This window comes from Vanellus vanellus (genome assembly GCF_965231255.1).
Source record: "Vanellus vanellus genome assembly, chromosome: 2".
Lineage (NCBI taxonomy): Eukaryota > Metazoa > Chordata > Aves > Charadriiformes > Charadriidae > Vanellus > Vanellus vanellus.
Genome location: NC_138906.1, coordinates 17,406,956 through 17,428,724, shown reverse-complemented (window position 1 = coordinate 17,428,724; position 21,769 = coordinate 17,406,956). Strand labels below are relative to the sequence as shown.

Sequence of the window (21,769 nt, the reverse complement as noted above, 5' to 3'; positions counted from 1 at the left end):
ACAGTGAAGGACAACTCCTATGTATGCTTATTTCTAGGGATTTGGACCTATCTGAGTGTTACAAAGTTCCTACCCTTGTCTTTCTATATGCTTCATTCATTATTATACATTTTCCATATTATAATTAATAGAATAGTGAGAAGGCAGGATTTCTCTAACCATATTGGTGCAAAGCTGTACAGATATATAATTGTATTTTATGCCTACTTTACTTAAGCATGAAGTAGCAGTAAATATTTAGCAAATTAATTTTAGCAAGATTTCCAGACCTTTCGTAGTCCTCTTTCCATTCACGTTCCACATGCCACCCACTGTCACAGCCTGGCCTCTTTAATGATTGTGTTGCTAACTTGTTCAAGGGTCAGGAAAGTGATCAACAGAAATGGGCTGAAGCAGATGGGAAAGAAGCTAGTGACAGTCACAGTAGTTTGCCAGACTTTTACAGAACAAACTTGCTCTTAAAGCAAGGAAACACAGAGGAAGCATGTTTTGTCATCTCTGAGCATAGCAAAAGAAACCAGAGCTGGCTTTGAACCAAGTTCAATGGGAGTGTATTTTCAAAATGGCTTTCTATAGTGAACTGTTCATTTGGAGTGTTGGGATGTTTTAAGATGCAGCTACAGTTTTTCTAGGAAGAAGCAAAAAGAAGGTATAAAAATCAATAACTAGAGGTTACATTACCAAAATACGTAACTGCAAATGTAAATAACTTGTGATTAAAGCTGAAATCTCTTTGCTGACCTCTACATTTCTAATTCTGATAGATGCAATGGAAAAAGAGTAAACTGGTAACTATTTTCTTAATCTTTCTTTGGAATCTTTGAGCTAGCTTAGTAGTCTTTGCTCTGCTTTCTGATTTGTTTAATGAATGATTGTGTTGTCCATGCTTTATGGAATTTGCATGTGCATTTTAAGTTTTCGGTTGATTTCTTCCTACTGGTGTGATTTTGTCTATTCCTTTTGCGTGCTGTTCACTAGCCCTGCAGTTTAAGAAAACAACAAAAAAAGCCAAACAAAAAACTTCTCCTGATGAGTATGAGGGCATGTTTGTCAGTGTCTTTCATAGCTTTTGTCTCCTCTGGAGAAGACAACACCAAGCTCTGCATTTCAGAAAAATTGTGCATCTTAACTGTCTCTAGGAAAACTTTATAAAATTATTATGTTGGAAGAATAAAAAAGATAAATGTTCCACTGTAGAGGCTGGCAGAGCAAATTTGGAGTTTTTTTTTAATATGCTTATTAGATTCAAATACTTGGCTCAGAGACATACATGACAGCCAATATTTGACATTTGAAAAAGTCTTAGACTAACAGTCCTGCATGAAGGTGATTTATGTGGCAGAGGCATCAAGAATGTCTGCTCTGTGTAGAACAGCACGGAGGAGTCTTTCTGGCGCTGAGCTACCTCCAGAGCTGGAAGCTGCATAACCATATCAGAGCAGAGCTGTGCCAAAGCTAATTAGCCCTGCTGAGATGCACAGTTGATTAGCCTGGGTGCGTGGCATGTCATCCTGTGTCTGGAACCTGAACTAATTTCTTTCCCCAGTGTTGCACAGTACCTTGTCAATCTGAAGCTTTTCATGGAGCTCTGACACGTCATGTTGCATGCTACACATACACCTTTTATTACTGAAGATGTTGCTGTTGACATGCAGTCGTTTCTTCCCTGGGTGGAATAACCTATCTGGAGCCAAATTATGGGGGCATTGTTGCTCTGCTTATCTGTTTCTAGTCTATATTTATAGAGTACTATATTCATACGGAAACACAGCTCTGAAGAACTGACGTGATTAGATTGTTTTCAGGAAAGGGTGATTTCAGACCTTTTAAGTCTTTTTTTTGTTTGTTTGTTTATATTGTTGTTGTTGTTGTTCATAGGTACAAAATGAAAGTGGAAAAATTACTCCCCTGTCAACTTCAGTTGCAACATCAGTTTCAACGATGACATCTGCCCTTTCTCCGCTGTATGCTGGAGACCTGCACACAAAAACAGCTACTGATGGAAGCGTGAGCACTGCCACAAGAGCTGATTTGAGATTCCACTCTTCAGCAGAAAACTCAGACTCTTCAGGAAAACGCACACAGAAGTCAGAACAGTGGCAGCCCTCGATGGAAGTGCTAGAAAGCAACAGAGCATCAAAGAAGCATGAGGAAGAGAGAAAGAGGTTTCTAGCACATGAAGCTAATGAAATCACAAAGTACAGCTCCTTTGAGGAAGAAACCACACATCCTGTTCCTGAAAAAACAGGAGACTACCATAAAGAGACGACATACAGCTTCCTGAGGAAGGGCAGCATGGAACTGTTTAGTTCACAAGCACTTTTTCAGCCTCTTGAACAGAAAGAAATCGATACTCACATACAAGGTAAATGAGAAGTCAAAGAAGGCCAGTCCTTCAAAGAAAAGATAGATTTGGAAAGTGTTATGAAAAGCAAGACTTTACAAAGAGGTGCAGTTTATACACTTGCTTTTGGTGTAGTCTCGCTCATCAAACAATGGTGTTTCTCTAGTTTTAAACATCTTCATTTCAAGCATTATCAAGGCTGGTTATTTTTCCTTTTTTTAACACTGCTTAAAGGTAGAGAAATACCTGTGAAAACTTAAATTTTACAAATACAGTATTCTCTTTGTTATTCTTTCAGTTCTTCAGCCTTTAAAGGTGGCTCAGTTTTATTCAGATTTTCTTACTACGAAAGAAGTGGTTTATATGCTGAAGTTAAGATTTATCCTTTTCCATTTTGCCCTTGCCCCTGCCCTCCAAAATGCTGAACAAGCTAAACTTGCTGGTTTGGGTCAAGTGTCTGCTCTTAATTGTTGCTTTCTTGTGCCTATACAGTTATGTATTTACTATATATGTACATATATAGCTAGTAGTGGATAATTTTCAGATAACTAGTTTTGCAAAACTGCTATTATTTTCTCTTCAATGTGGTGATAAAATATAAATCGAGTAGTTCTCAGAGCAGTTACATTGCTATATGCAAAGCATAATTCAAACTTACCCATCTTTAAATAAAGTGCTTCAGAAATAATCAGTCTATTTGGTTGTTGCATAAAGCTTTCTATTCTGTTGAATTTAGAAGGATGTTGTATTAGTTTTCTGTTTTATTGTGATGGGGTACAGGGCTACAGTGCCCTGTAGTGCTGGAAGCACTTTTGTCTTCGTCCTGTGAACTTAATTTATTTTGAATTTAATCGTCTTCTAACAGGCATAGGGAGGAAGGTATAGTTCTGCCTGTATTCCTCAAAAGCAGTGTCCGTTCTATCCAATTAACTTTCAGTGACTGTAAGGTAGTGGGAGACTGGTATAAAACAGGAGCATTTGGGTATCAGAGATGTGGTGTGCTTGTAGAATTTCAAAAAGAAAAATGAAGATCACTTATGTTTCCTTAAGGATTACTGTACTGGTGCATTTATCTTTCATAAGGCAGTTTTTCCTGTGCTTTAATTGCTGCTTGCAAAAAAGCCCCCAACAACCTCCTAGAAAATAATACCTTTCTTAAGCTATTAAATGTCCTCATAGTATGCTACTTATGCATTAAACTGCTTTTCCAATAAGTTAATTTCTTATTTAAATTTTGTCTGCTTCTCTTCACCCACTCTTTGTTCCCCTCTCACTTTCATCTGTCCATTTGTTTTCCTGTTGCTGTGATGACAGGAGCAGCAGTTTGTGCCTCATCCGTATGAAGTCCAGAATTGTGTATTGGACGTGATATTCTGTGGCTTCATGTGAACTTCAGTCACAAATGGCCAGTCTATGAAGCAGATAAAGTTGCATGGTTAATATTTGTGCTGTAGCTCAGCCAGAATTTTTTTCGCTGTTAGGATAGCGTGTGTTTTGGATGTTAAAAACCAGATTTGCTGCATCAGTGTTAGTAATGTAAAATATGTTTGAGAATGGCGCTAACTCTAATTCAGCACTTCTCTTTTGAATGGGCAGACCACACGGAACCTACTTCTGAACTCACCAGCACATCAGCAATGAGGACAGTTTCACAAACTGCAGCTGCAGCATCCTGTAGACTACAGGAGCTCTCTGAACAATTGGAAGGCAAATTTTATAAGAATTCCTGTGAGATGTTTTCCGTTGGAGAGAACAAAGCACAAACAGCTGAGGATGTCCTTGATAATTCCAGCAAAACGATGTCAATTAAGGAAAGGTACTTAAATTTCACTTTTTAAAAATGATCTCTATAAATACGGTTATTAGACTGGTAGTATAAAATGAAGCTTTAAACCTTTTTCTGTAAAAGCTAAGCTGTGATTACTAGGCTTTATTAGATGTCAAATACTAACAGCAGAAATATGCAGCTAATCTGCCTGACATGCTTATAAAGCAGATGGTGGTGAATGAGAATTACTGTTCAAGAGAACGTGATAATCTGATTTTGAAAGAGCCACCTGAATAATCAATAAGTAGTTCAGAAAATGAAAGTTGTAAAAATACATGTTCTAGTTATATTTATACTGATATAGTCAGTATACTTCCTCAGGTTCTGCTTTCAATTACAACAGGTATAATGCGATTATTTTTTTAATAGCCAGTTTTTTGTTGGTCTATGGGAGTCTTTTAAATAAGCTGAGTAGATAGGGATAGACTGTGATGTTTCCCTCTCTACTTCAGAAATACGTGGTTGCCATTTTGACTCTGGGAACTTACTATAGGGATTTTAAAATGGTAGTAAGTTGGACAGGTTTCTGGAAGTATTAGAAATATTTTTCCAACCCAAGATCATTCTGATCTGAAACTACATTTTAAGTGCCCTGCACTTGGGCAGACAGTAGGAGTTCACAGCTAGAGCTCCAATAGCTGCTGTAGTACTTGTAAAAGTCATTCTAATGTAGTTTAAACTTTGAGAGTATAAACTCAGCCCCAAACTGTAAAAGGATCTGGTAGCAGTCCAGTGAGTAAAATTACAATTGTTTGCTTCAGGTTGACAAATAGGCCTATTTTTGTTCCTCCTTTTTTTTTTTCAGTGAAAGCAGAAACAATAAATAATAATAGCCATTTGATTAAACTTTCACTGTGTAAAAGAATTTCCTCACTTGGTGAGGTGGGTGTTATATTAGGAACTCCTAGCCATTTCTTTTTAAACAAGATTTCAACGCATGCTTCTTAAATTAATGTATTTCTAGGAGGTATGTGAGTCATCCTCATTTACAGACCATCTCCACTCCCTGTTATCCCCTTAACATAAAGAGGCGGTGCAGGGACAGCTGCCACAGCTGTGCAGTCTTAGTCCCCCTTCTGAAGGATGTACTTACCTTTTGCGGTTTACTGTTGTTTTGTTTAAAGCAACCTTCATCCCTCCCATCCACCTTCTGTAAATATGTCAGCTGTCAGGGCAGATAAGGTTTAAGACTAGTAACTTCTGGTTTATAGGTGGTAAATGATCTGCCTTCTCTGATCCTGGTGGGGAAAAAGAGGTCGGAGGGAAGATCCAAGTATTAGCAGCTGTTTCAGTCCTAAACTTGATGCTTCAATTGAGTTGATCTCTTGAGGAAATTACGTTAGACTGTCAGTTACACTCACGATCTGGAATCGCTTTCATTAGGCCTCCAAGACTGTCTAGTCGGTCCTAAAGCTGACAAAAGAAAATACCTGCTGTCCTGTCAGGAATTTGTATATTCTGATTCCACAAACATCTGTAAATGGAAGAGCTGGTATCAAATGTTTTAGCTTTCCAGAATACCACAGTAGTATACTTCTTGGCCTAGAATTAAAAAACTACAACCAGTCATTTTCTTTTGTTCAGATTTGGCTATAGCTGATGCCAAGTATTCATAAACCTCAAAGAGCATTTCTGCTAAAGATTAACTTATTACACTTTGGATTTATTTTTTTTTTCCTTTTACATTCACTAACTTAATCTTCCCATCCAATGGATTTTTCTGGCTGTGTCAGACATTGTTTCACCTTATGGAAGAACAGCTTTTCCACAGATGTAATGATATTCTGCAAGATGCATGCATGCTGGTCTGGATGAAAGTGATTTTCCACAAGGACTAACTTCACTGAACTAACATTATCCTTGTGGAGTGAGTGCATACCTGCCATTTTCAGGATTACCTGTATTATATGGAAGAATGAAAATCATGATTTTTCAAGGAAGAAAAGACACCTATTCTCTCTTCTTCTGCAAACAAGCGGCTTGGAGGTGAGAGGGAGCACAGGCTCATATCTTTGAGTAATTTTGGCTGTGTTTTGTTCTAAGCAGCCAGGGCCAATCCACTGATGTGTTATATATGAGTGGTGGAAACATTTTTTTAATTGTCTTGCCTTCACGAAGAGGAATCTCTTGGAGGACTTTGAATGGAGCATCAGTTGCCTGTAACTACTGGTCTTTGTGCGTTTATGGAGACCAAAGTTGCTGGAAGGACACCGTATCAGCTCTGCTTTAGAATTTAGCTGCATGCCACAATCACCATTAAAAAAAAACCTACAGATAACTCTTAATTTCTGTGGGACCTCTTACCATCATTTGTTCCCTCTCAGGAAGAGCCCAGCCTAAACTTAATTCTCAAACTTCTTTGATGTATGGACACCAGAGCAAGATTTTCTTATGTAAGCTAGTTGCCACTATAGTGAATTTATGCACGCTTTAACAGTTGGCTTCCTTTTTGTAGTTCCATATCTCATATTGGCTTCCAGGATTTCTGGTTTTGCTGAAAAGAATTGGTCAAGTGCAGCCAACGGAGTACTCATGAAAGCCAAGCCTGTGTCCAGTTTAATCTCACTCAAGCATAATACTAGCGGCTAAGATACTAAAATATTGCCACAGAAGGAAGATGTGTCATTTTTGACATTTTTTGCCGGGACTTTTGCCAAGGGCTTTCATACTATGCTCCTTGTTTAGGCAAAACCATTGTTCAAATCTTGTTTCTATTTCCCTTCAGTATTAATCCAACATTTTGCTTTCAGCTGTGAAAGCTTTTGCTTTGAACCCATCCTGACACCTCTGGGATGACAATCTTTCTATCTTGATGGCAGATGTTCTATCTCAGTAGCAGGTGAAAGAAGGATGCAGAGCAAGCTGTGAAAGATAGGCAGATGTATAAAAAGCTTTTTCTTTCAAGAAAAGAGTAAAACTATTTTTTTCACATTGGAAAAGGATCTTTTTGAAGCAAAAGCAGTATGAACAGAACTGTGAAAGTGAATACTGAATGATTGTTCATTATTTATCAAAAGCGGAAAACTAGAAGTAACAAATCCAAAGGTCCAAATCCAATGATTGCCTTATTTTTGCAGACTTCCCAAAGAATCAACTGCTGTCTACTTTGAGCATCTTTATTCATACCAAACGGTGCTCTCCAATTCTTGCTTAGTCAGGGCACTCTGAGTTTATTGCTGTTTCCATCGTTGAAAACAAATGCATGGCTTTAGGTTTTATACAGCGGTGAAGTTTTCGACGGCATACAAGGCAATCGTTTCATTAAGTGGTGTGAAATCACATTCCTCAAAACAGACAAACATGTTCTCACTCTAGAAATGAGTTTTTTCATTACATATAAAAGTGAAGAGTGGAGGGGTAGCATGAATCCATCCTTATGACAGAGGAGAAGACAAAGTCTCCAGAGACACAGAAACTGTCCTAGAATCATAGATTTTCTCTTCCTGATCAACCAAGCTCTTGGGGGCAAAGGTCTAGGGCAAAAACCCTGCAGTAATGTCATGTAAAAAAAAAATAAATAAATTTTTCTGCTTGCTATGCTGAGCAGCTATAGACAATTTTAACAACAAACCCATCTTAGGCTAAAGCTGACTGAAACACCTTCCAGCTTTAATTGTCACTGATCATTTCTAAGCAAAGCTGACCTGAGAGAACATAACTATTGAAGATAATTCAACTGCGTGGTGGCAATTCAGTCCCATCTTGGTCTCCTCCACAGTTTCACACATGCATGGATGCAGTCCAGAAGATTAGTTCTGGGCAGTGAAATCTTGTATATGTTCTGGAAACAATGACCATGGCCTCAACTCCTTATTGCGAGTCCTTCTCACCCCTACATCCCTTGCTGTGAGGTATGAAGCAACCAGGCAATGTGAAGCCTGCCAGCACTGCCTGTCTGGGCAGGAAGAGAGGAAATAAGTGCTTTCTTGAATACTAACATTCTTACTGCCATTGTATTCTGTGGATTTACTGTTTTCTGCATTCTCAATTTTTCTTAAATGACTGCTTTAGGACCAATTGGTCATCCTTGAATAAGTCAGTAGCTTTGTTGCACCCCCTGGATTTTTGCAGGAAGCAACTGCCTGAAACTTGGCTTCTGGGTAGACCTATTCGGTCCTACCCTTTCTTTCTCCTTAGAGTTTCAAGATAAGACTTACTGTGAGGTTAACAGAAATTGCATCTCTAAAAGGAATCTCTGTATCTTCTGGTCAAAATAAGTTGCCAACACTTTAACTACTAAACCTGTTCAAATATTAATAGGGTTAAGGGGTTTGTATAATCCTTACTGTGAAATGCTCTAGATTAAAGAAAGTTATGTAGTAAAACTTAATTCAACTAAAATGAAAATTATTTAGTGGACCAATGCAACTGTTTGCACAAGTACTGCAGATGCACATTTTTATGGATTACTAGGAATGATTTCTGAAGCTAGAAAATCCATACAAATATTAATTTCTGAGGAAGGTAAGCTGAAGTTCATGCCTGTGTAGACCTCATACTCCTAGTTGACTTCCCCTACCCTCAAAACTAATCACCTCAGGGTTTGGATGGACAAATAGGTTCTAATTCTAGCAAAATAAATCTACATGCTGTCCCCACCAGAGTCAGTGTCCCTTTGTGCTATATTCAGAATTTTGCTCAAGATGAGGAAATAGCACTTTTAAAAGATCCTACTTACACCTGAGATTAGTGGTAATCCACATTTTAAATATAAGACATCTTTCAAATGAGTTGAATCTTGCAGATAGATTTCACAGCTTGGTTAGCTTGGTTAGCACCAAGTTACTAGTGCATTAATACTACCAATTTGTATCACAGCAATGCCTGAGCTTAGCAAGGAGATACTAAGTGATCCCTAGGAATCTGTTAGTAACCTCAGTCACTGGAGTTGTAGTGAAAGCAGTAACAACTGCAGTGAAAGCAGTTGTCATTTGTTGTGCCTGATGAGACCTAACTGGTGGGTGCCTACTGAACAGACCTCTTTCTTCTTGGGTTTTAAAGAAGGTAATTTTTTAAATCTTTTTTTAATGCGTACAATAAAGACCAAAGGTAGGATTCATCTTATTAACTTTGGACATCTACAGCGTAATCATCCATAGCTGAACTAGTCACAATCTGTGCCTTATCAACAGAAGGGGGGGAAAAAAGCAGTGATTAATCTAACCTATTTATGTCTACTTTAGGATTATCTGCATTGTACCTTGGTCTCCCCTGACTGTGTTGGCAATTTCTACTGACTACAAATTAACTGGGGTGCCTGTCTCAGATCTAGATGTCTGTGTTTTGACAGATGATTACCATTCAGCATATTAAGTAAAGGCTTGGTGTTCATTTGTGAACTTTGTATAAGTGTATGAAATGTAAATAACTGTAGGTAATGTTAGAAAACTTAATTTCAGATTCTCTTGAATGCAGCATTAGTGAAACAATAAAGGTAGCTTTTGAGGATAACAGGAAGTAGAGTGTTTAAAGATACCTGTTGGCATGGTTGTTCTTCTAGGTTGGCATTGCTGAAGAAGAGTGGTGAAGAAGATTGGAAGAGCAGGCTCAGCAAAAAGCAGGAGTATGCAAAAGTGTCTGTCACCGATCGTAGCGCGCAGATGCAAGAAGTTGAGCAGCTGTTGAAGAAGGTAACTCTGTCCTTGTTTGGAAAAAACATCTTGCTTGAAATGCTTCAGCTTTTTGAAGATGCATCCAACTAGACAGGCATGCCTAATATTAGCTACTAGCTCCTGCTATTCCTCTTGTTGTCAGGCTTGTTTAAAAAAAAAATTCTCACAACATGAGAGCTCTTTAAATGAGAATGTGTTCACTGTCTTGGGACATGTACTATTGGTTACAGTGTCTTTACAGTGTCTTTTAAGCCTTTTTCCCCCCAGTGAAATTGGCCTGAGACTTTAAGTTCAGGTGTTTTCTTTGGTGTGGGTGAGCTTGTAAAAAAACTCGGATTCCTAAAGCTGTGTTGTCCCTGTGCATATACATTTTTTTGAGCAGTAATTTTGAATCCTAGAAACGCTGAGGAAATGCAGGTACCAGAGCATTCATGAGCCATTTGGCTTTTGGTTATCTTGCATGATCTTTGGTGTTTGTAGGTAGCCAAAACCATCTGGACAAGGATTTTATCTGTCTTGGCACTGTAAGTGAATAGAGTGGGAGATAGGTGGAAAAGTGTAGAGGAAAGGGAAGTTCACATTGTTAGCACACTCTAGCTATGTCTATACATGAATAAGTTATGTTGCTCAGCAGGCGTGGATCTGTAAAGCAGAACAATTACTGGTGAGGACCTGCTATCCATTCCATACCTGCTTCTTTTGTTTCAGGCTAAATGTAGTCTGCTCCTGTGGCCTGACTGCCCATTAGCAGCTGTGGTGTTACATGGGAATCCAGGAGCGTGCTTCAAGGCTTAATTTCATCCAAAAGTCTGTGCATTCTGCAATAGCACAGAAAGTGAGGATGACTGGGAGATTTGCTTCAAAATGGATTGCTGGTTCAAACTACAGGACTAATGTAGACTTGTTTCTCTTCTGAGTCTCGTATTTTGAAAATTAGTGTCAGATAAAATATGCTGTTTCAAAAGCCTTTAATTTTTGAAGGAGTATTTTCACAGAGGACAAATGAAGATAAAATTTGTGTTATAAATTTTACTAGTGGGGACAGTAATCTTTGGATCCAAGCATTTACTTTTGAAAATGCTGCTTCTACTAAATAGTATAGACAAACAATAACAAAAAGTGTTCTGTTCCATCAGTACATTACAAGGAAGAAGTTGTTAGACAGTCTGTCATTCTTGAAGATAATCTGTGCCTGAACATGTGACTCATCAATGATTGTGTGTTAACTGGACAGAAAAGCAAGAAAGCTGCTTTTTGCAGTTTGGGTTATGGGCTTTGTTTTGATTTTGCCTGATGGACTTGCTCAAAAATCCAGTTGCTAGTTTGAAAGATGTCCTAAAGCAAAAATAGTTTGAGCAAGGAAAGCAAAATTGTGGTCACATTTTTAACAGGCTGGTCTCCAAAGTGACAACTGTTGAGATCAGATAACAAATGTACTCCAGCTAAAGACAATTGGGTTGAGAAAAACCTTTAAGCAGCCGCCAGGATTTAGGCAGAGACGAAAATCTTTGTTCTCTCTTCTCATTCCTCAGCACCCATATCCTCCCTGCTGCATTACCATGTGCAGCAACTTCACTCAACATAGCACAAGTTAGGCTTTTAAAGCAAGTAAGAGAGCATGACATGCTTGAAGGGTACAAGCTTTGATGTGACAATGCTAGCAGTGGGAGTTTTGTGACACTGGGTCACCCATGCTGTTGGTTCATGTTAGCTCTTGGCTATTTAGAGCCTAAATCAAAGGATTTGCATGACTGCCAATGGGTGAAATCTTGGCTGTATGAGAAAAAATGTTAGTGTTATTAGATACACAACTCCCTGAACTGTATAGATGTTTGTGATGCTGATTCATTATGTGATAAATGATAAGTAATGTAAAGCTTCACTAAGTTGACCACACTGCTTATAACACACCATGTCAGCTGCCCTTAAATCTGGAAATACTATTATTGATAAATAATCAATGTGATCACGATTATCATTATCATTTATCATGAAGCAGTGTGCCACTGAAGTCTCTATTTGTAGAAGAGCTTTGAGACTACAACGTACCTAAGAATCTTTGTGCTTTCAGTTGCTGGATTGCAATAAAAATGCAGGAATTGTATTGATTACTGTGTTTTGAGCTAGGTAAAATACAATTGCCACACATAGCAGTCATGCATCAACAGCAAAGGTGTGTAAACTTCTGTCATGCCCTGTTGGTTCAAAATAATGCCTGAAGTTTTTAGTTGCAGTATGTCACTCCTGTTAATGCAGTCAGACACCTTTTTAGGGTTTTTTTTTGTGTGTGTGTCTTTTAAAAGGTTATCTAACTTGTTCTGGAATTTTAATTATTGAAGCATAGCTGTATAAAATAGTAGTTACGAGAGTACATTTAGACTTCTTATAAGCAACAAAAGTTGAAAGACTCATACTCTTAATAAAATAGTTACATTAAATAGTATTGTTTAATCATTTCTAGTCAAAATGCTTCTGCACAGTTGTCTGCATGGTGAGATATTTCTCCAAATGTGTTATAGTCATTTGTATGTAGGCTAAACTGTAGAAAAACCATAAAATTCATGGAAAAGCTGACAGAGCAACCTCAAATGGGGAAAAAAGGGAAAAAGGAATTAACTCAGAAGATACAGATGAGGGGAGAAGTTGAGATTTACTTGGAGGTTTAGCATCTGTTTTGATGATTGCTGGACATAAGAGGACAATTTGTTGGAAGCTGTCAGACTTGAATTATTTATACGTATGGTAAAACATACTTGGACGATTCAAAAAATAGCTCTAACATCAGGGGAACAACTGTACACTGAGGAATGTCTTACTGGAAAAAAATCCTTTTTATTTGGGAAAAATATTTTTGATTTAATATATTTGTATTCATTGTCCTACGTTGGATGAAAGACTTCCAGTTTGTTAGGTTTTTTCATGGGTAGAAAATTTAACTAACTTTAAAGTCTTTCCTTAGTATCAAAATAGTAAGATTTACTGGAATTAAAATTCCTATTTTATAGTCAGCCATTTTTAACAGAGAACAGAGGCACTGATTAATGTGATTACCAGCTGCATTGCAGTCACATTAAAGCAGTGAATGACATTTGAAATGCACTTAATTCTTGTAGCAAGTTCAAACTGCACCTCAGCGCTGGTGTTAAAGGCTAGGACTGAACAGTCAATTCAAAATTACTCAGAGATGAAGTGTGTGAAAAGCTTAAAGGGGGTAAGCCCTTAACAAGTGACATTTAGGCAAAATATTAGTCTCTTGCTGTGGTAATAGTTTTGTCCATTTCATATATGGCATCCACCAAGTGCTCATATCCAGTTCTAATCAAAGCTGAAACTAATGATTAGGCTTCCTTTTGAGCCACTCTACCAAGCTGCATTTACCTATATTCTGTGCGATGTTCCACATTTGCTTTAACCTACAGAAAGGAAGAAGAATTATAGATGATAAAGCCGTGCCTAATCAGCTTTGGGTAAGCCCAGCTCAGAGGCAGGGGTTATTTGTAGGCTTTGTTTAGAATGGTGAACTCACCTTCGCTGAGGGCTGTGAGCTTAGCAATTCCCTCCAGATGGCTTTTGAGTATCCCAGTTTTAGTAAGTATTCTTTCTTTTCATCCAGAAAATAGATGGCTTGTCATTTTGCAGTGTCTGATGAAACTGGCAGCATAATTGTTCACATTGTGGTCAACATGGTTCATCTATTTAATGGTGCACGAAAACAGAGACATAAAAATTATCAGCATATGAAAAGTGTATCTTCTGGCTGTGCTGGTTTGTTCTCTGTTAAGTTGTAGCGATAGTGTTACTAACTTGTGTAATTCCTGCATGGAAAGGCGTTGGTAAACATGCTGTTGTCTTATGACAACATTTTTGATCTCTGGCTTTCCAATTGGGAAAGCATTTTCAGAAGATTAAAAGATTCAGGTTTACTTCATTTTAATAAATTAAGGAAGGTGAGTTATTTCCCCCCATCTCCATTTCTGATAGTCCAGGTCTTCTCTAATTCCTTTGCTTTGCTTCTGTCCTTGTCATAGGAACCTGTGTATGCTTCTACTTACTCTCCTGTTATACCCGCTGTCCATAAATTTCATCCTTTTCTACCTATTAATCAGGTGAGCAAAAGTCTGCACAATTTAAATGCTTAACAATTTCAAGTAAGCACATTTTGACAGGTATTTTTTTACACATATAATCCTCTTAACTGATTAACCAGCTTAGTAAATGTTGCTTTAAAGAAACGTAGTATTATGCCACTATGCTGTGTACTCGTCTTCAATATACGTTCTGCTACTGTTTCTTTTACAGTTGCATTTCTAAAAATTCTGTGTGTTAGACTAAATATAGGTGAGAAAGTAACTGAAGGAGAGATTATTGCATTCATTATAACACTGAAAACTTGCAAGTTGTTAAAAGGAGCAATATGTAACTGGACAGCATTTATTTTAGTATAAAATGCTGTGTACCCTGACTGCTCTGTAAGTAATGCGCATATACAGTGTAAGACATAAAATCATCTAATTTATTGACTGTAAAAAACAAGCTCCATTTGTTCAGAGGTGACTTGCCTATAGTGCTTTTCCCTAGTCCCTGTCTAAAGGATTTTTGCCTTGGCACATCCTGCTTCCATTCTCTGACTGTCCCATCTTCCCGCTTCTCTCTTTCTTCCTTTAAGGTCTGTAGTACTAGTTTGAAAGAATCAAGCTCTCTGATTTCTGATGAACGTCATCCTTGGAGATGGAAGGTGAAATGCTGTAAAAACTTCCTATTTAATTATTGGAGGGAGGAGTAAGACAGAAAATTACATTCAGATTAAGATGCACATTCCCAAAGCATCTTGTGGCAACAGAGTTAACCTTGTGTTTGCGTGGAAATAGAGTTCTGCTGCTGTTCCAGTAAATGTTAGAGAAGCTTCATGTGAAGAGTTCCTCAAAATCATGTCCATACCTCTGCAATTCCATCATAAATAATTTGAAGAACTGACTTTTGAAAAATAATGAGATAATGAGAAATATAAACTTTCTTTAACTAGAGCTACATAACAAAGTTTTCTTTGAGCAGAAGTAAAATACTGGATCTTGATCTGAGCAAACAGTACCTGTTTCGAATTATCAGAGGTAAAAAAAGCAAAGGCAGGAGCAGGCAAAGAAACAAGTTGAAGAAAAACATGAGAAAACAAGGAGAGTTCACTGGAAGGTCTTAATAGATCTGTGCAAATCTAATTCTGATTTATTACACCTCCTCGTCCCTTGCCTCCCAGCTCAGATCTGTGGTTGTAGTATTACAAGGAATCCATTCAGTTCTTCGTTCCCACACAAAATACAGTACATGTTGCATGTGGGGAGCATTCTGACCAGCATGCGTAATGGCAGTGAATCCAAAGGGCAGATACGCACTGCTAGAACAGAGGATGACGATTATGGCAGAGGCTATGGGAACTGCAACAGAAATTTTGACTACTGATATTTACTGTTTCTGCATTCACATCCATAGCTATTTTGGGGAATGATTATTTACTCTGATATTTTCTTTTTAATTAAAAATTAAATTGGGGGCTAGTAACTGAAATTTGTTAGTGTTACCTCTTCTCTGTAAGCTCTGGTTTTAATATAGCTTTATTAGTGTTTACTTCAGATAACCTATTCATTTTGTTGTAACAGTTCACCAGTGCTATGTATCTAGAAGGTAAATATATAGTCTAACTTAATAACATAATACTCCTCCAGTAGTGAGAGGAGGTCCTTCAATGGACTGTTCATCCCATTTGTCTTAAAAGGGGAACACCCAAAAAGCGTTCATCTTTCCATTGACCATGGTGAGCTACATCCTGCCCTCTTAGAAAGCTTCTTCCTTCTAGCATATTATCAAGGTGCATACAAATTTGCTTGTTTTTTTTCTGGCACAATTAATTGGTTTGTTGTTTGTACCAAACACAAGTTGAGTGTGTTCTATTTTGCTGAAACCACTTTTGAACAAGAAGCTGTGTATTTGCAATTGAGTTTTCTCCATATAACAAGACCCATTTTAAGTTGCAGAGGAAAGCAATGCAGAAATTTTTCCATACTTGTGCAATTGTTGAATTCTTATGCTTTTGTCTTAGGTGTCTAAACTAGAGAAGTTACTTGTATCAAAAAGCAAATAGATACTCTTTGGATTCTTCCTTTATATAATTTATAACATTGGTTTTAAATGGATCCCCCTTTTGAAAAATACGTTTTTTATGTTCGTGCTTGGTTTGGACTCCCCCAGGTAGGGGCAGTCTTGATCTTCATCATAGAAAACCATTACTTCACTTATTTCTTGCATAAAAAAAATGAAAATAAAACAAAGCCCCAAACAACAAACCAGCATGCTAACAATGCTAAAATGCTCCATTGTGTTCCTGTGACCTAAAGGTCCCCCTAAAGGGGACACTGCTTGGACTGGAAGATTATAGGGTACAAAATGGAACATTGCCTAAATGTGGGCCATTCCTTACCATGAACTGATGCTGCGAAAGCAGTGGAGTCCCTGTGCATACCCTCAAGAAATGTGTGGCAGTGCTAGAAAAGACCAATATCATCATCCAGCCTAGCCAAACAGTGGAAGAAAACTAAGCCCTCTTTCTAACTTTTCTTGCACCGAGTCTATAACTCCTTCTCAGACTTAAAAGAGAAGTCTTTATTCTAAAGCAGTCTTTATTATAAACTGTCAGCATACAGAAAATTTGCTGCAATATTAAGTAATTTTTCATGTGTAATTATTCTCACTGGGTAAAACTTAACTCTTAACCCTCTCTTTAGTAAAAATAAATACTCATTTGATTTAATCTGAGGTAGATTTTTTTTCAAATCTTGAAAAAATATTTTAGCCCTTTCCTGAAACCTTTCAAAATTGTCAACATCCTGGATAGAATTGTAGAGCTGGAAATGGATGAGCTATTGCAGTATGGATTATCTGTTCAGAACAACATTTCCACAGGAAAATTTCTCATCTTTTTCTGTCTTCCTAATTGGCTGGGTTTTGCTTGTTTCCCTTTTCAAATAACATTTCTTTTAAAAGCCTGGTTTACCAGATTTTTCTGATAACCATTTTTTACCCATCTATATGATTATTTCTTCTTTATCTTCATCACTCTTCTGTATGTTGATGTCATCCTGAGGGTCTTCTTAGCAGAACCATATCTTTTTTCCATGTGCATGAAAACATTGTGATCAAAGTTGGGATGAATCAGATCACTGTATGGCTCTTTTTTGTTTAGAAATAGTTTTTCAGTCTGTTAACTAGTTTGCCGCCTGTAAGCTGCACTGATATTATTATATGGCTCAAAAAAACCCCTCAGAATGTCATCTGTGATTAAGTCAAATATATTAAAGAAATCAGAAGTAACTGTGTTAACATATTTAATCATACTTGATCTCATCAAACTTACCATTTTGATTAAAGCTGTTTTCCATAATGTCATGTGGAATGACATTAATTACGCGCCTGTGCTTTGATTCTTCGTTGATTGTCTTACAGCAGTCTTCCCATGAGTGTCTGGAACAACACACAGCTTGTGTGACCTGTACCTACATGCTTTAGTTTTACTTCTGAATATTGCCCCCATCTGAGCTTTTCTCAGTCCTATACATTTTTCCATTTTCAAAGGCGGCTTTTATAATTTACTGCTTATGTTTGGGGCATCTCCCATTCCAGTTATTTAGAATCATAGTATCATAGAGTGGTTTGGGTTGGAATGGACCTTGAAGATCATCTAGTTCGAACCCCCTCTGCCATGGCCAGGGACACCTTCCACTAGACCAGGTTGCTCAAAGCCCCATCTAGCCTGGCCTTGAACACCTCCAGGGAGGGGGCATCCACAACCTCTCTGGGCAACCTGTTCCAGTGTCTCACCACCCTGACAGTAAAGAATTTCTTCCTAATATCTTATTTAAATCTACCCTCTTTCACTTTAAAACCGTTACCCCTTTTCCTATTCCTACACTCCCTGACAAAGAGTCCCTCCCCATCTTTTCTGTAGGTCCCCTTTTAAGTACTGGAAGGCTGCTGTCAGGTCTCCTTGGAGCCTTCTCTTCTCCAGGCTGAACAACCCCAACTCTCAGCCTATCCTCATAGGAGAGGTGCTCCAGCCCTCTGATCGTTTTTGTGGCCTTCCTCTGGACCTGCTCCAACAGATCCGTGTCATTCTTATGTTGAGGGCTCCAGAGCTGGATGCAGTACTCCAGGTTGGGTCTTAAGAGAGCGGAGTAGAGGGGCAGAGTCACCTCCCTTGACCTGCTGGCCACGCTTCTTCTGATGCAGCCCAGGATGCGGTTGCCTTTCTGGGCTGCAAGCGCACATTGCTGGGTCATGTTGAGCTTCTCATCAACCAACACCCCCAAGTCCTTCTCCTCAGGGCTGCTCTCAATCCATTTCTTCTGATCCTTCTTCTGGTTCACTTCATTTTAGGAATTTCTCATTTATCTGAAAGAAGAGATATCAGTGAATACATAGATGTATTTTTCATGCTAAATTAGGATATTTCATTGAATGTAAACACCTTTGTTGTTGAATAGTATTGGAGCTGTTGTCTTCCTAAGCTTTTATTTATTCTTTATATACTAATTCTTCTTTCGGCTTTTTATCGGGGTCTTTAGTTCCCCTTATCAAAATGTCACAATTACAAACTTGAGATCTATTCTTCTTTCATATCTTATTTTTTTTTAACTTGGAAATAAAATTTGCACTTAAAAGCTTGTCAAGTTTTACCTTTCTTGCCATATTTTCTCCCAACCAGAATGTGCTTTGACCAACTCATTCCTCCATAAATGCTGCCATTTGGCAATTCCAAAAGCTTTCTAAAATATACCCAATTACCAAGTGTATTTTTTCTAAAATTTCTGTTGACAGTTCTGTTGGCTTATGTTAGTTTTTCAGCTGTAGAAAATTATTCTTTCCTTTAATGATCACATATAGTTTTGTTTTTCACCAGGCCTCTTAGGACAAATTAAATGGGCTAGGAATTGCTTGGTGTCTATTCCGTTTATCATTTTTTTAGTTCATTTGGTCATTAGTAGACAAAGGTGGGAGTCTTCATGCATTAGGAAGAGATCTAACATGGAATTGCTCCAGGTTTTGTAACATACACATCCTGTCTGATTTAGTTGTGGAGTTTTTTTAGGAACTCCAAAGATATTTTGCCCAAGGGAACAGCTTGAAGTCTTCCATTGAAAAAAAAAAAAAAAAAAGTTTGTTTATGCTCTTAGACAGCTCTTTTGTCCTTTGACACAGGTCCAGAATTACTCATGATCTTTCTTACATTTTATAGGCAAAGTAACTAACATGCACACTTTGCAGGTCTGTGTCTTCAGAATTTCCAGTAGCTCTGCAGACTCTGAAGCTTCAGGTATTCACTGGAGACAAAATTCAAAATTAAGCCCCCTGTCACTTAAAAAATAAAAATAAATAAATTGAAAGAATCCTTATGACTACTTGCTGCCTCTCCCTCACTTCCCCTCATATTGTAATGGAAGTCAGCATCCTCACAAAGTTAAAAGTATTTGTTTTGTGTATGAAATGTCACTTGTGGTTTCATTAGGTATTTATTAATTTCCTGCCCAGATCTGGTTTAATATGTTGCTGTGGTTTTTTTCTGCCAGCTGTTCATCCCAGAGGTGGCTGTGCTGACATTGGAAGGGGTAGAGATTGGGGGAAGTGAACAGAGATGACTTCCAGTGTTTTTCTTTAAAGTATTCAGAGGCTTTTACAGATGAGGAAGCAATATTGAATAGACTTGCATCTTGTTATTTCTATTTAATATTTTGGAGTTCTAGGGAAAAAGCAGAGGTTTTTATCTTGATTATCATGACTTGCAGTCATAGTGTCTGGCTTCCCACCTGTCTTTCCTAATAAATTGAGAGCAAGCGTTACTGCAGAAGGCTGCAGAGATACATGGAACTAGAGGGAAGGAGTGGAGGGCTCTCATGTCCTAGTCTTTGTACAAGCCACTTCTTGGCTTGTCTTTACTCTTCTGGCAGATGGCTAGTGCTCCTAGCTGAAAGCTATGAAATCTCTACTTCAGTGTGTCCCCTGCAGTCACAATAGTTTTTTATAAAATGACTGATTTATTTAGCATGTTTGATTTTAAGAAAATAAGAATATCTGGGCTTATTTCTCTTCCTTGTATCTTGAAAGAAGAGTATTTACTTTATGTTCATAAGCTTTTGCATACTTTTTCATTTCCCCTTTGTGGTTTTATGAGCTAGAGCTGTGCTAAAGCTTTAGATTTTTATGTGTTTTTTCAATTCTAGCAGCTAGGTTGTGAAGAAAAATACCAAATAGAACACAACTTGGAAGTAATTCTAGAGTTGACAGTCCCACACACTAAAAATATTTTCATGCTCAATTTTTATGCAGTATCGTCCCTGAAATGTTGCTACTTTTTTAAGATAAGTGCATTGAAGCAATATTTCTTTGGCCTGACCTACTACAGCAGAGTACATAAATTCAGTTTCTTTCCTATTTAATGTACCATCATCAATACTGTGTTAGGACGGCACAAAGATAGTGCTCCTATCTGCTTCTAATCACTCTTGGCTGCTTCCCTCTAAAGCAACTGAGGAAAGCTGAGAGTGACCTAAAAAAAAAGGGGGGGGCAGATGATCACAGTCATCGGAAAAGTATTCAGTAGAGCAAGCTGACATAGAAACTAAAGCGAGCAGCCTCTGGAGACATAAGGTTGCTAATCCCACCTGGAGAATTGAGTTACTGCAAGAGGCTGATTCAGAAATCACTGACTGAAGTTACACTTCTTCCTTGTTATTCCCTGTGCCACCTGCAAATTTACACGCTTGAAAACATCTGCTGAAAGTCAGTTTAGTGATCTCACTAGTATAGCAAGCCGTGCTTCAAAAGAAGAAGGTCTGGAAAATTACATCATACGTGGAGTAAATGGTTTGCTTTGCTTAGAGGGATGCCATTTGCCTTGGCTGGTAGTTTCAAGAGAAGGTCAAAGAGCATAGGCCAAAATCTTGTCTTCACAGTATAACGGGGCAGCAAGATGATGAACCTTCTCAGGGTCAGGGTCACTAAGCTGTGTCTGTGACTTTACTTCAGTAGGTTGTTCTGTTCTCTCCTCTCTGCAGCTGGCAGTTGAAATGTTCAGCCAGTCTTTTGCAGTCTTTTGCTTTTCCTGGTCAGTTTATCTATTTTTAAACATATCTCTCTCTCTCTTCCCCCCAAAAAGCAGAGAATGGCAGATAACCAAGAAAGTCAGATGACCATTGAAGAAAGGAAGCACCTGATTACAGCTCGAGAAGAAGCCTGGAAGTCCAAGGGTAAAGGAGCAGCCAATGACTCCACGCAGTTCACTGTAGCTGGTCGAATGATAAAAAAAGGTCAGTGATGAAATGATCCCAATATAAATAAGCCACTGCTTATCTGTCTAGTCAAAATAAAGTCAAGCTAAAACTATGCAGAAGCAGTATCCATGTTTAGCAAGGGGACTGTTTATTTTCAACTAAAGATCATATCATGAGGCTGTTCACTCAAGCTTCTTGTGGCCTTTGGTATTGATCCATTTTGTTCTGCACTGTTGCACTACCATCCAGTTATTACTGGGCTCTAACTGGTGGTAGTCAATCACTTGACAGTCATATGTTTCGTTTTTCCTTCTAATACAACCCAGAGGGCACAGTTGAATTATTCTTTCTTATTTACTCTTCCTTTGAAAACCCAGGTGCACTGTCGAGAGAAAAGTTGTGAAATCTAGTTGTTGCTATTGCTGGCACTTCCCCCACTCCTAGGATCACTGGGAATATTTAGCAAACACGTGTTATTTTTATGGATGCTGTTTTGGACAACAACCTGAAGTGTTGTGTTTGGCTGAAGAAATCACTGAACAGATTTCTGCATAGAATCAGGGAGTAGAAATGACAAGGGAGCAATGTTGACATTTTTGGGATCTCTTGAATTCAGTCGCTGTTTCCAGATGCAATCATTCTTCTGAAGTGGACAGGAGTCTCTGAAGGCTAT

General features: G+C 38.1%; 1 protein-coding gene across 10 annotated transcripts in view; it reads left to right on the top strand.

Annotated features, from left to right (window-relative positions):
• SVIL (supervillin) overlaps positions 1 to 21,769 on the top strand; it is a 146,965-nt gene that overhangs the window by 102,893 nt on the left and 22,303 nt on the right. For 6 of the 10 annotated variants that reach the window (XM_082498916.1, XM_082498924.1, XM_082498923.1 and 3 more), the window contains 6 exons: positions 765 to 788; positions 1,879 to 2,365; positions 3,941 to 4,160; positions 9,673 to 9,802; positions 13,813 to 13,890; positions 20,982 to 21,132. In XM_082498916.1, coding sequence (XP_082355042.1) covers positions 765 to 788; positions 1,879 to 2,365; positions 3,941 to 4,160; positions 9,673 to 9,802; positions 13,813 to 13,890; positions 20,982 to 21,132 — 1,090 coding nt within the window. The remainder of the gene's footprint in view (positions 1 to 764; positions 789 to 1,878; positions 2,366 to 3,940; positions 4,161 to 9,672; positions 9,803 to 13,812; positions 13,891 to 20,981; positions 21,133 to 21,769) is intronic. The other 4 variants (XM_082498922.1, XM_082498918.1, XM_082498917.1 and 1 more) reach the window with 3 other exon arrangements.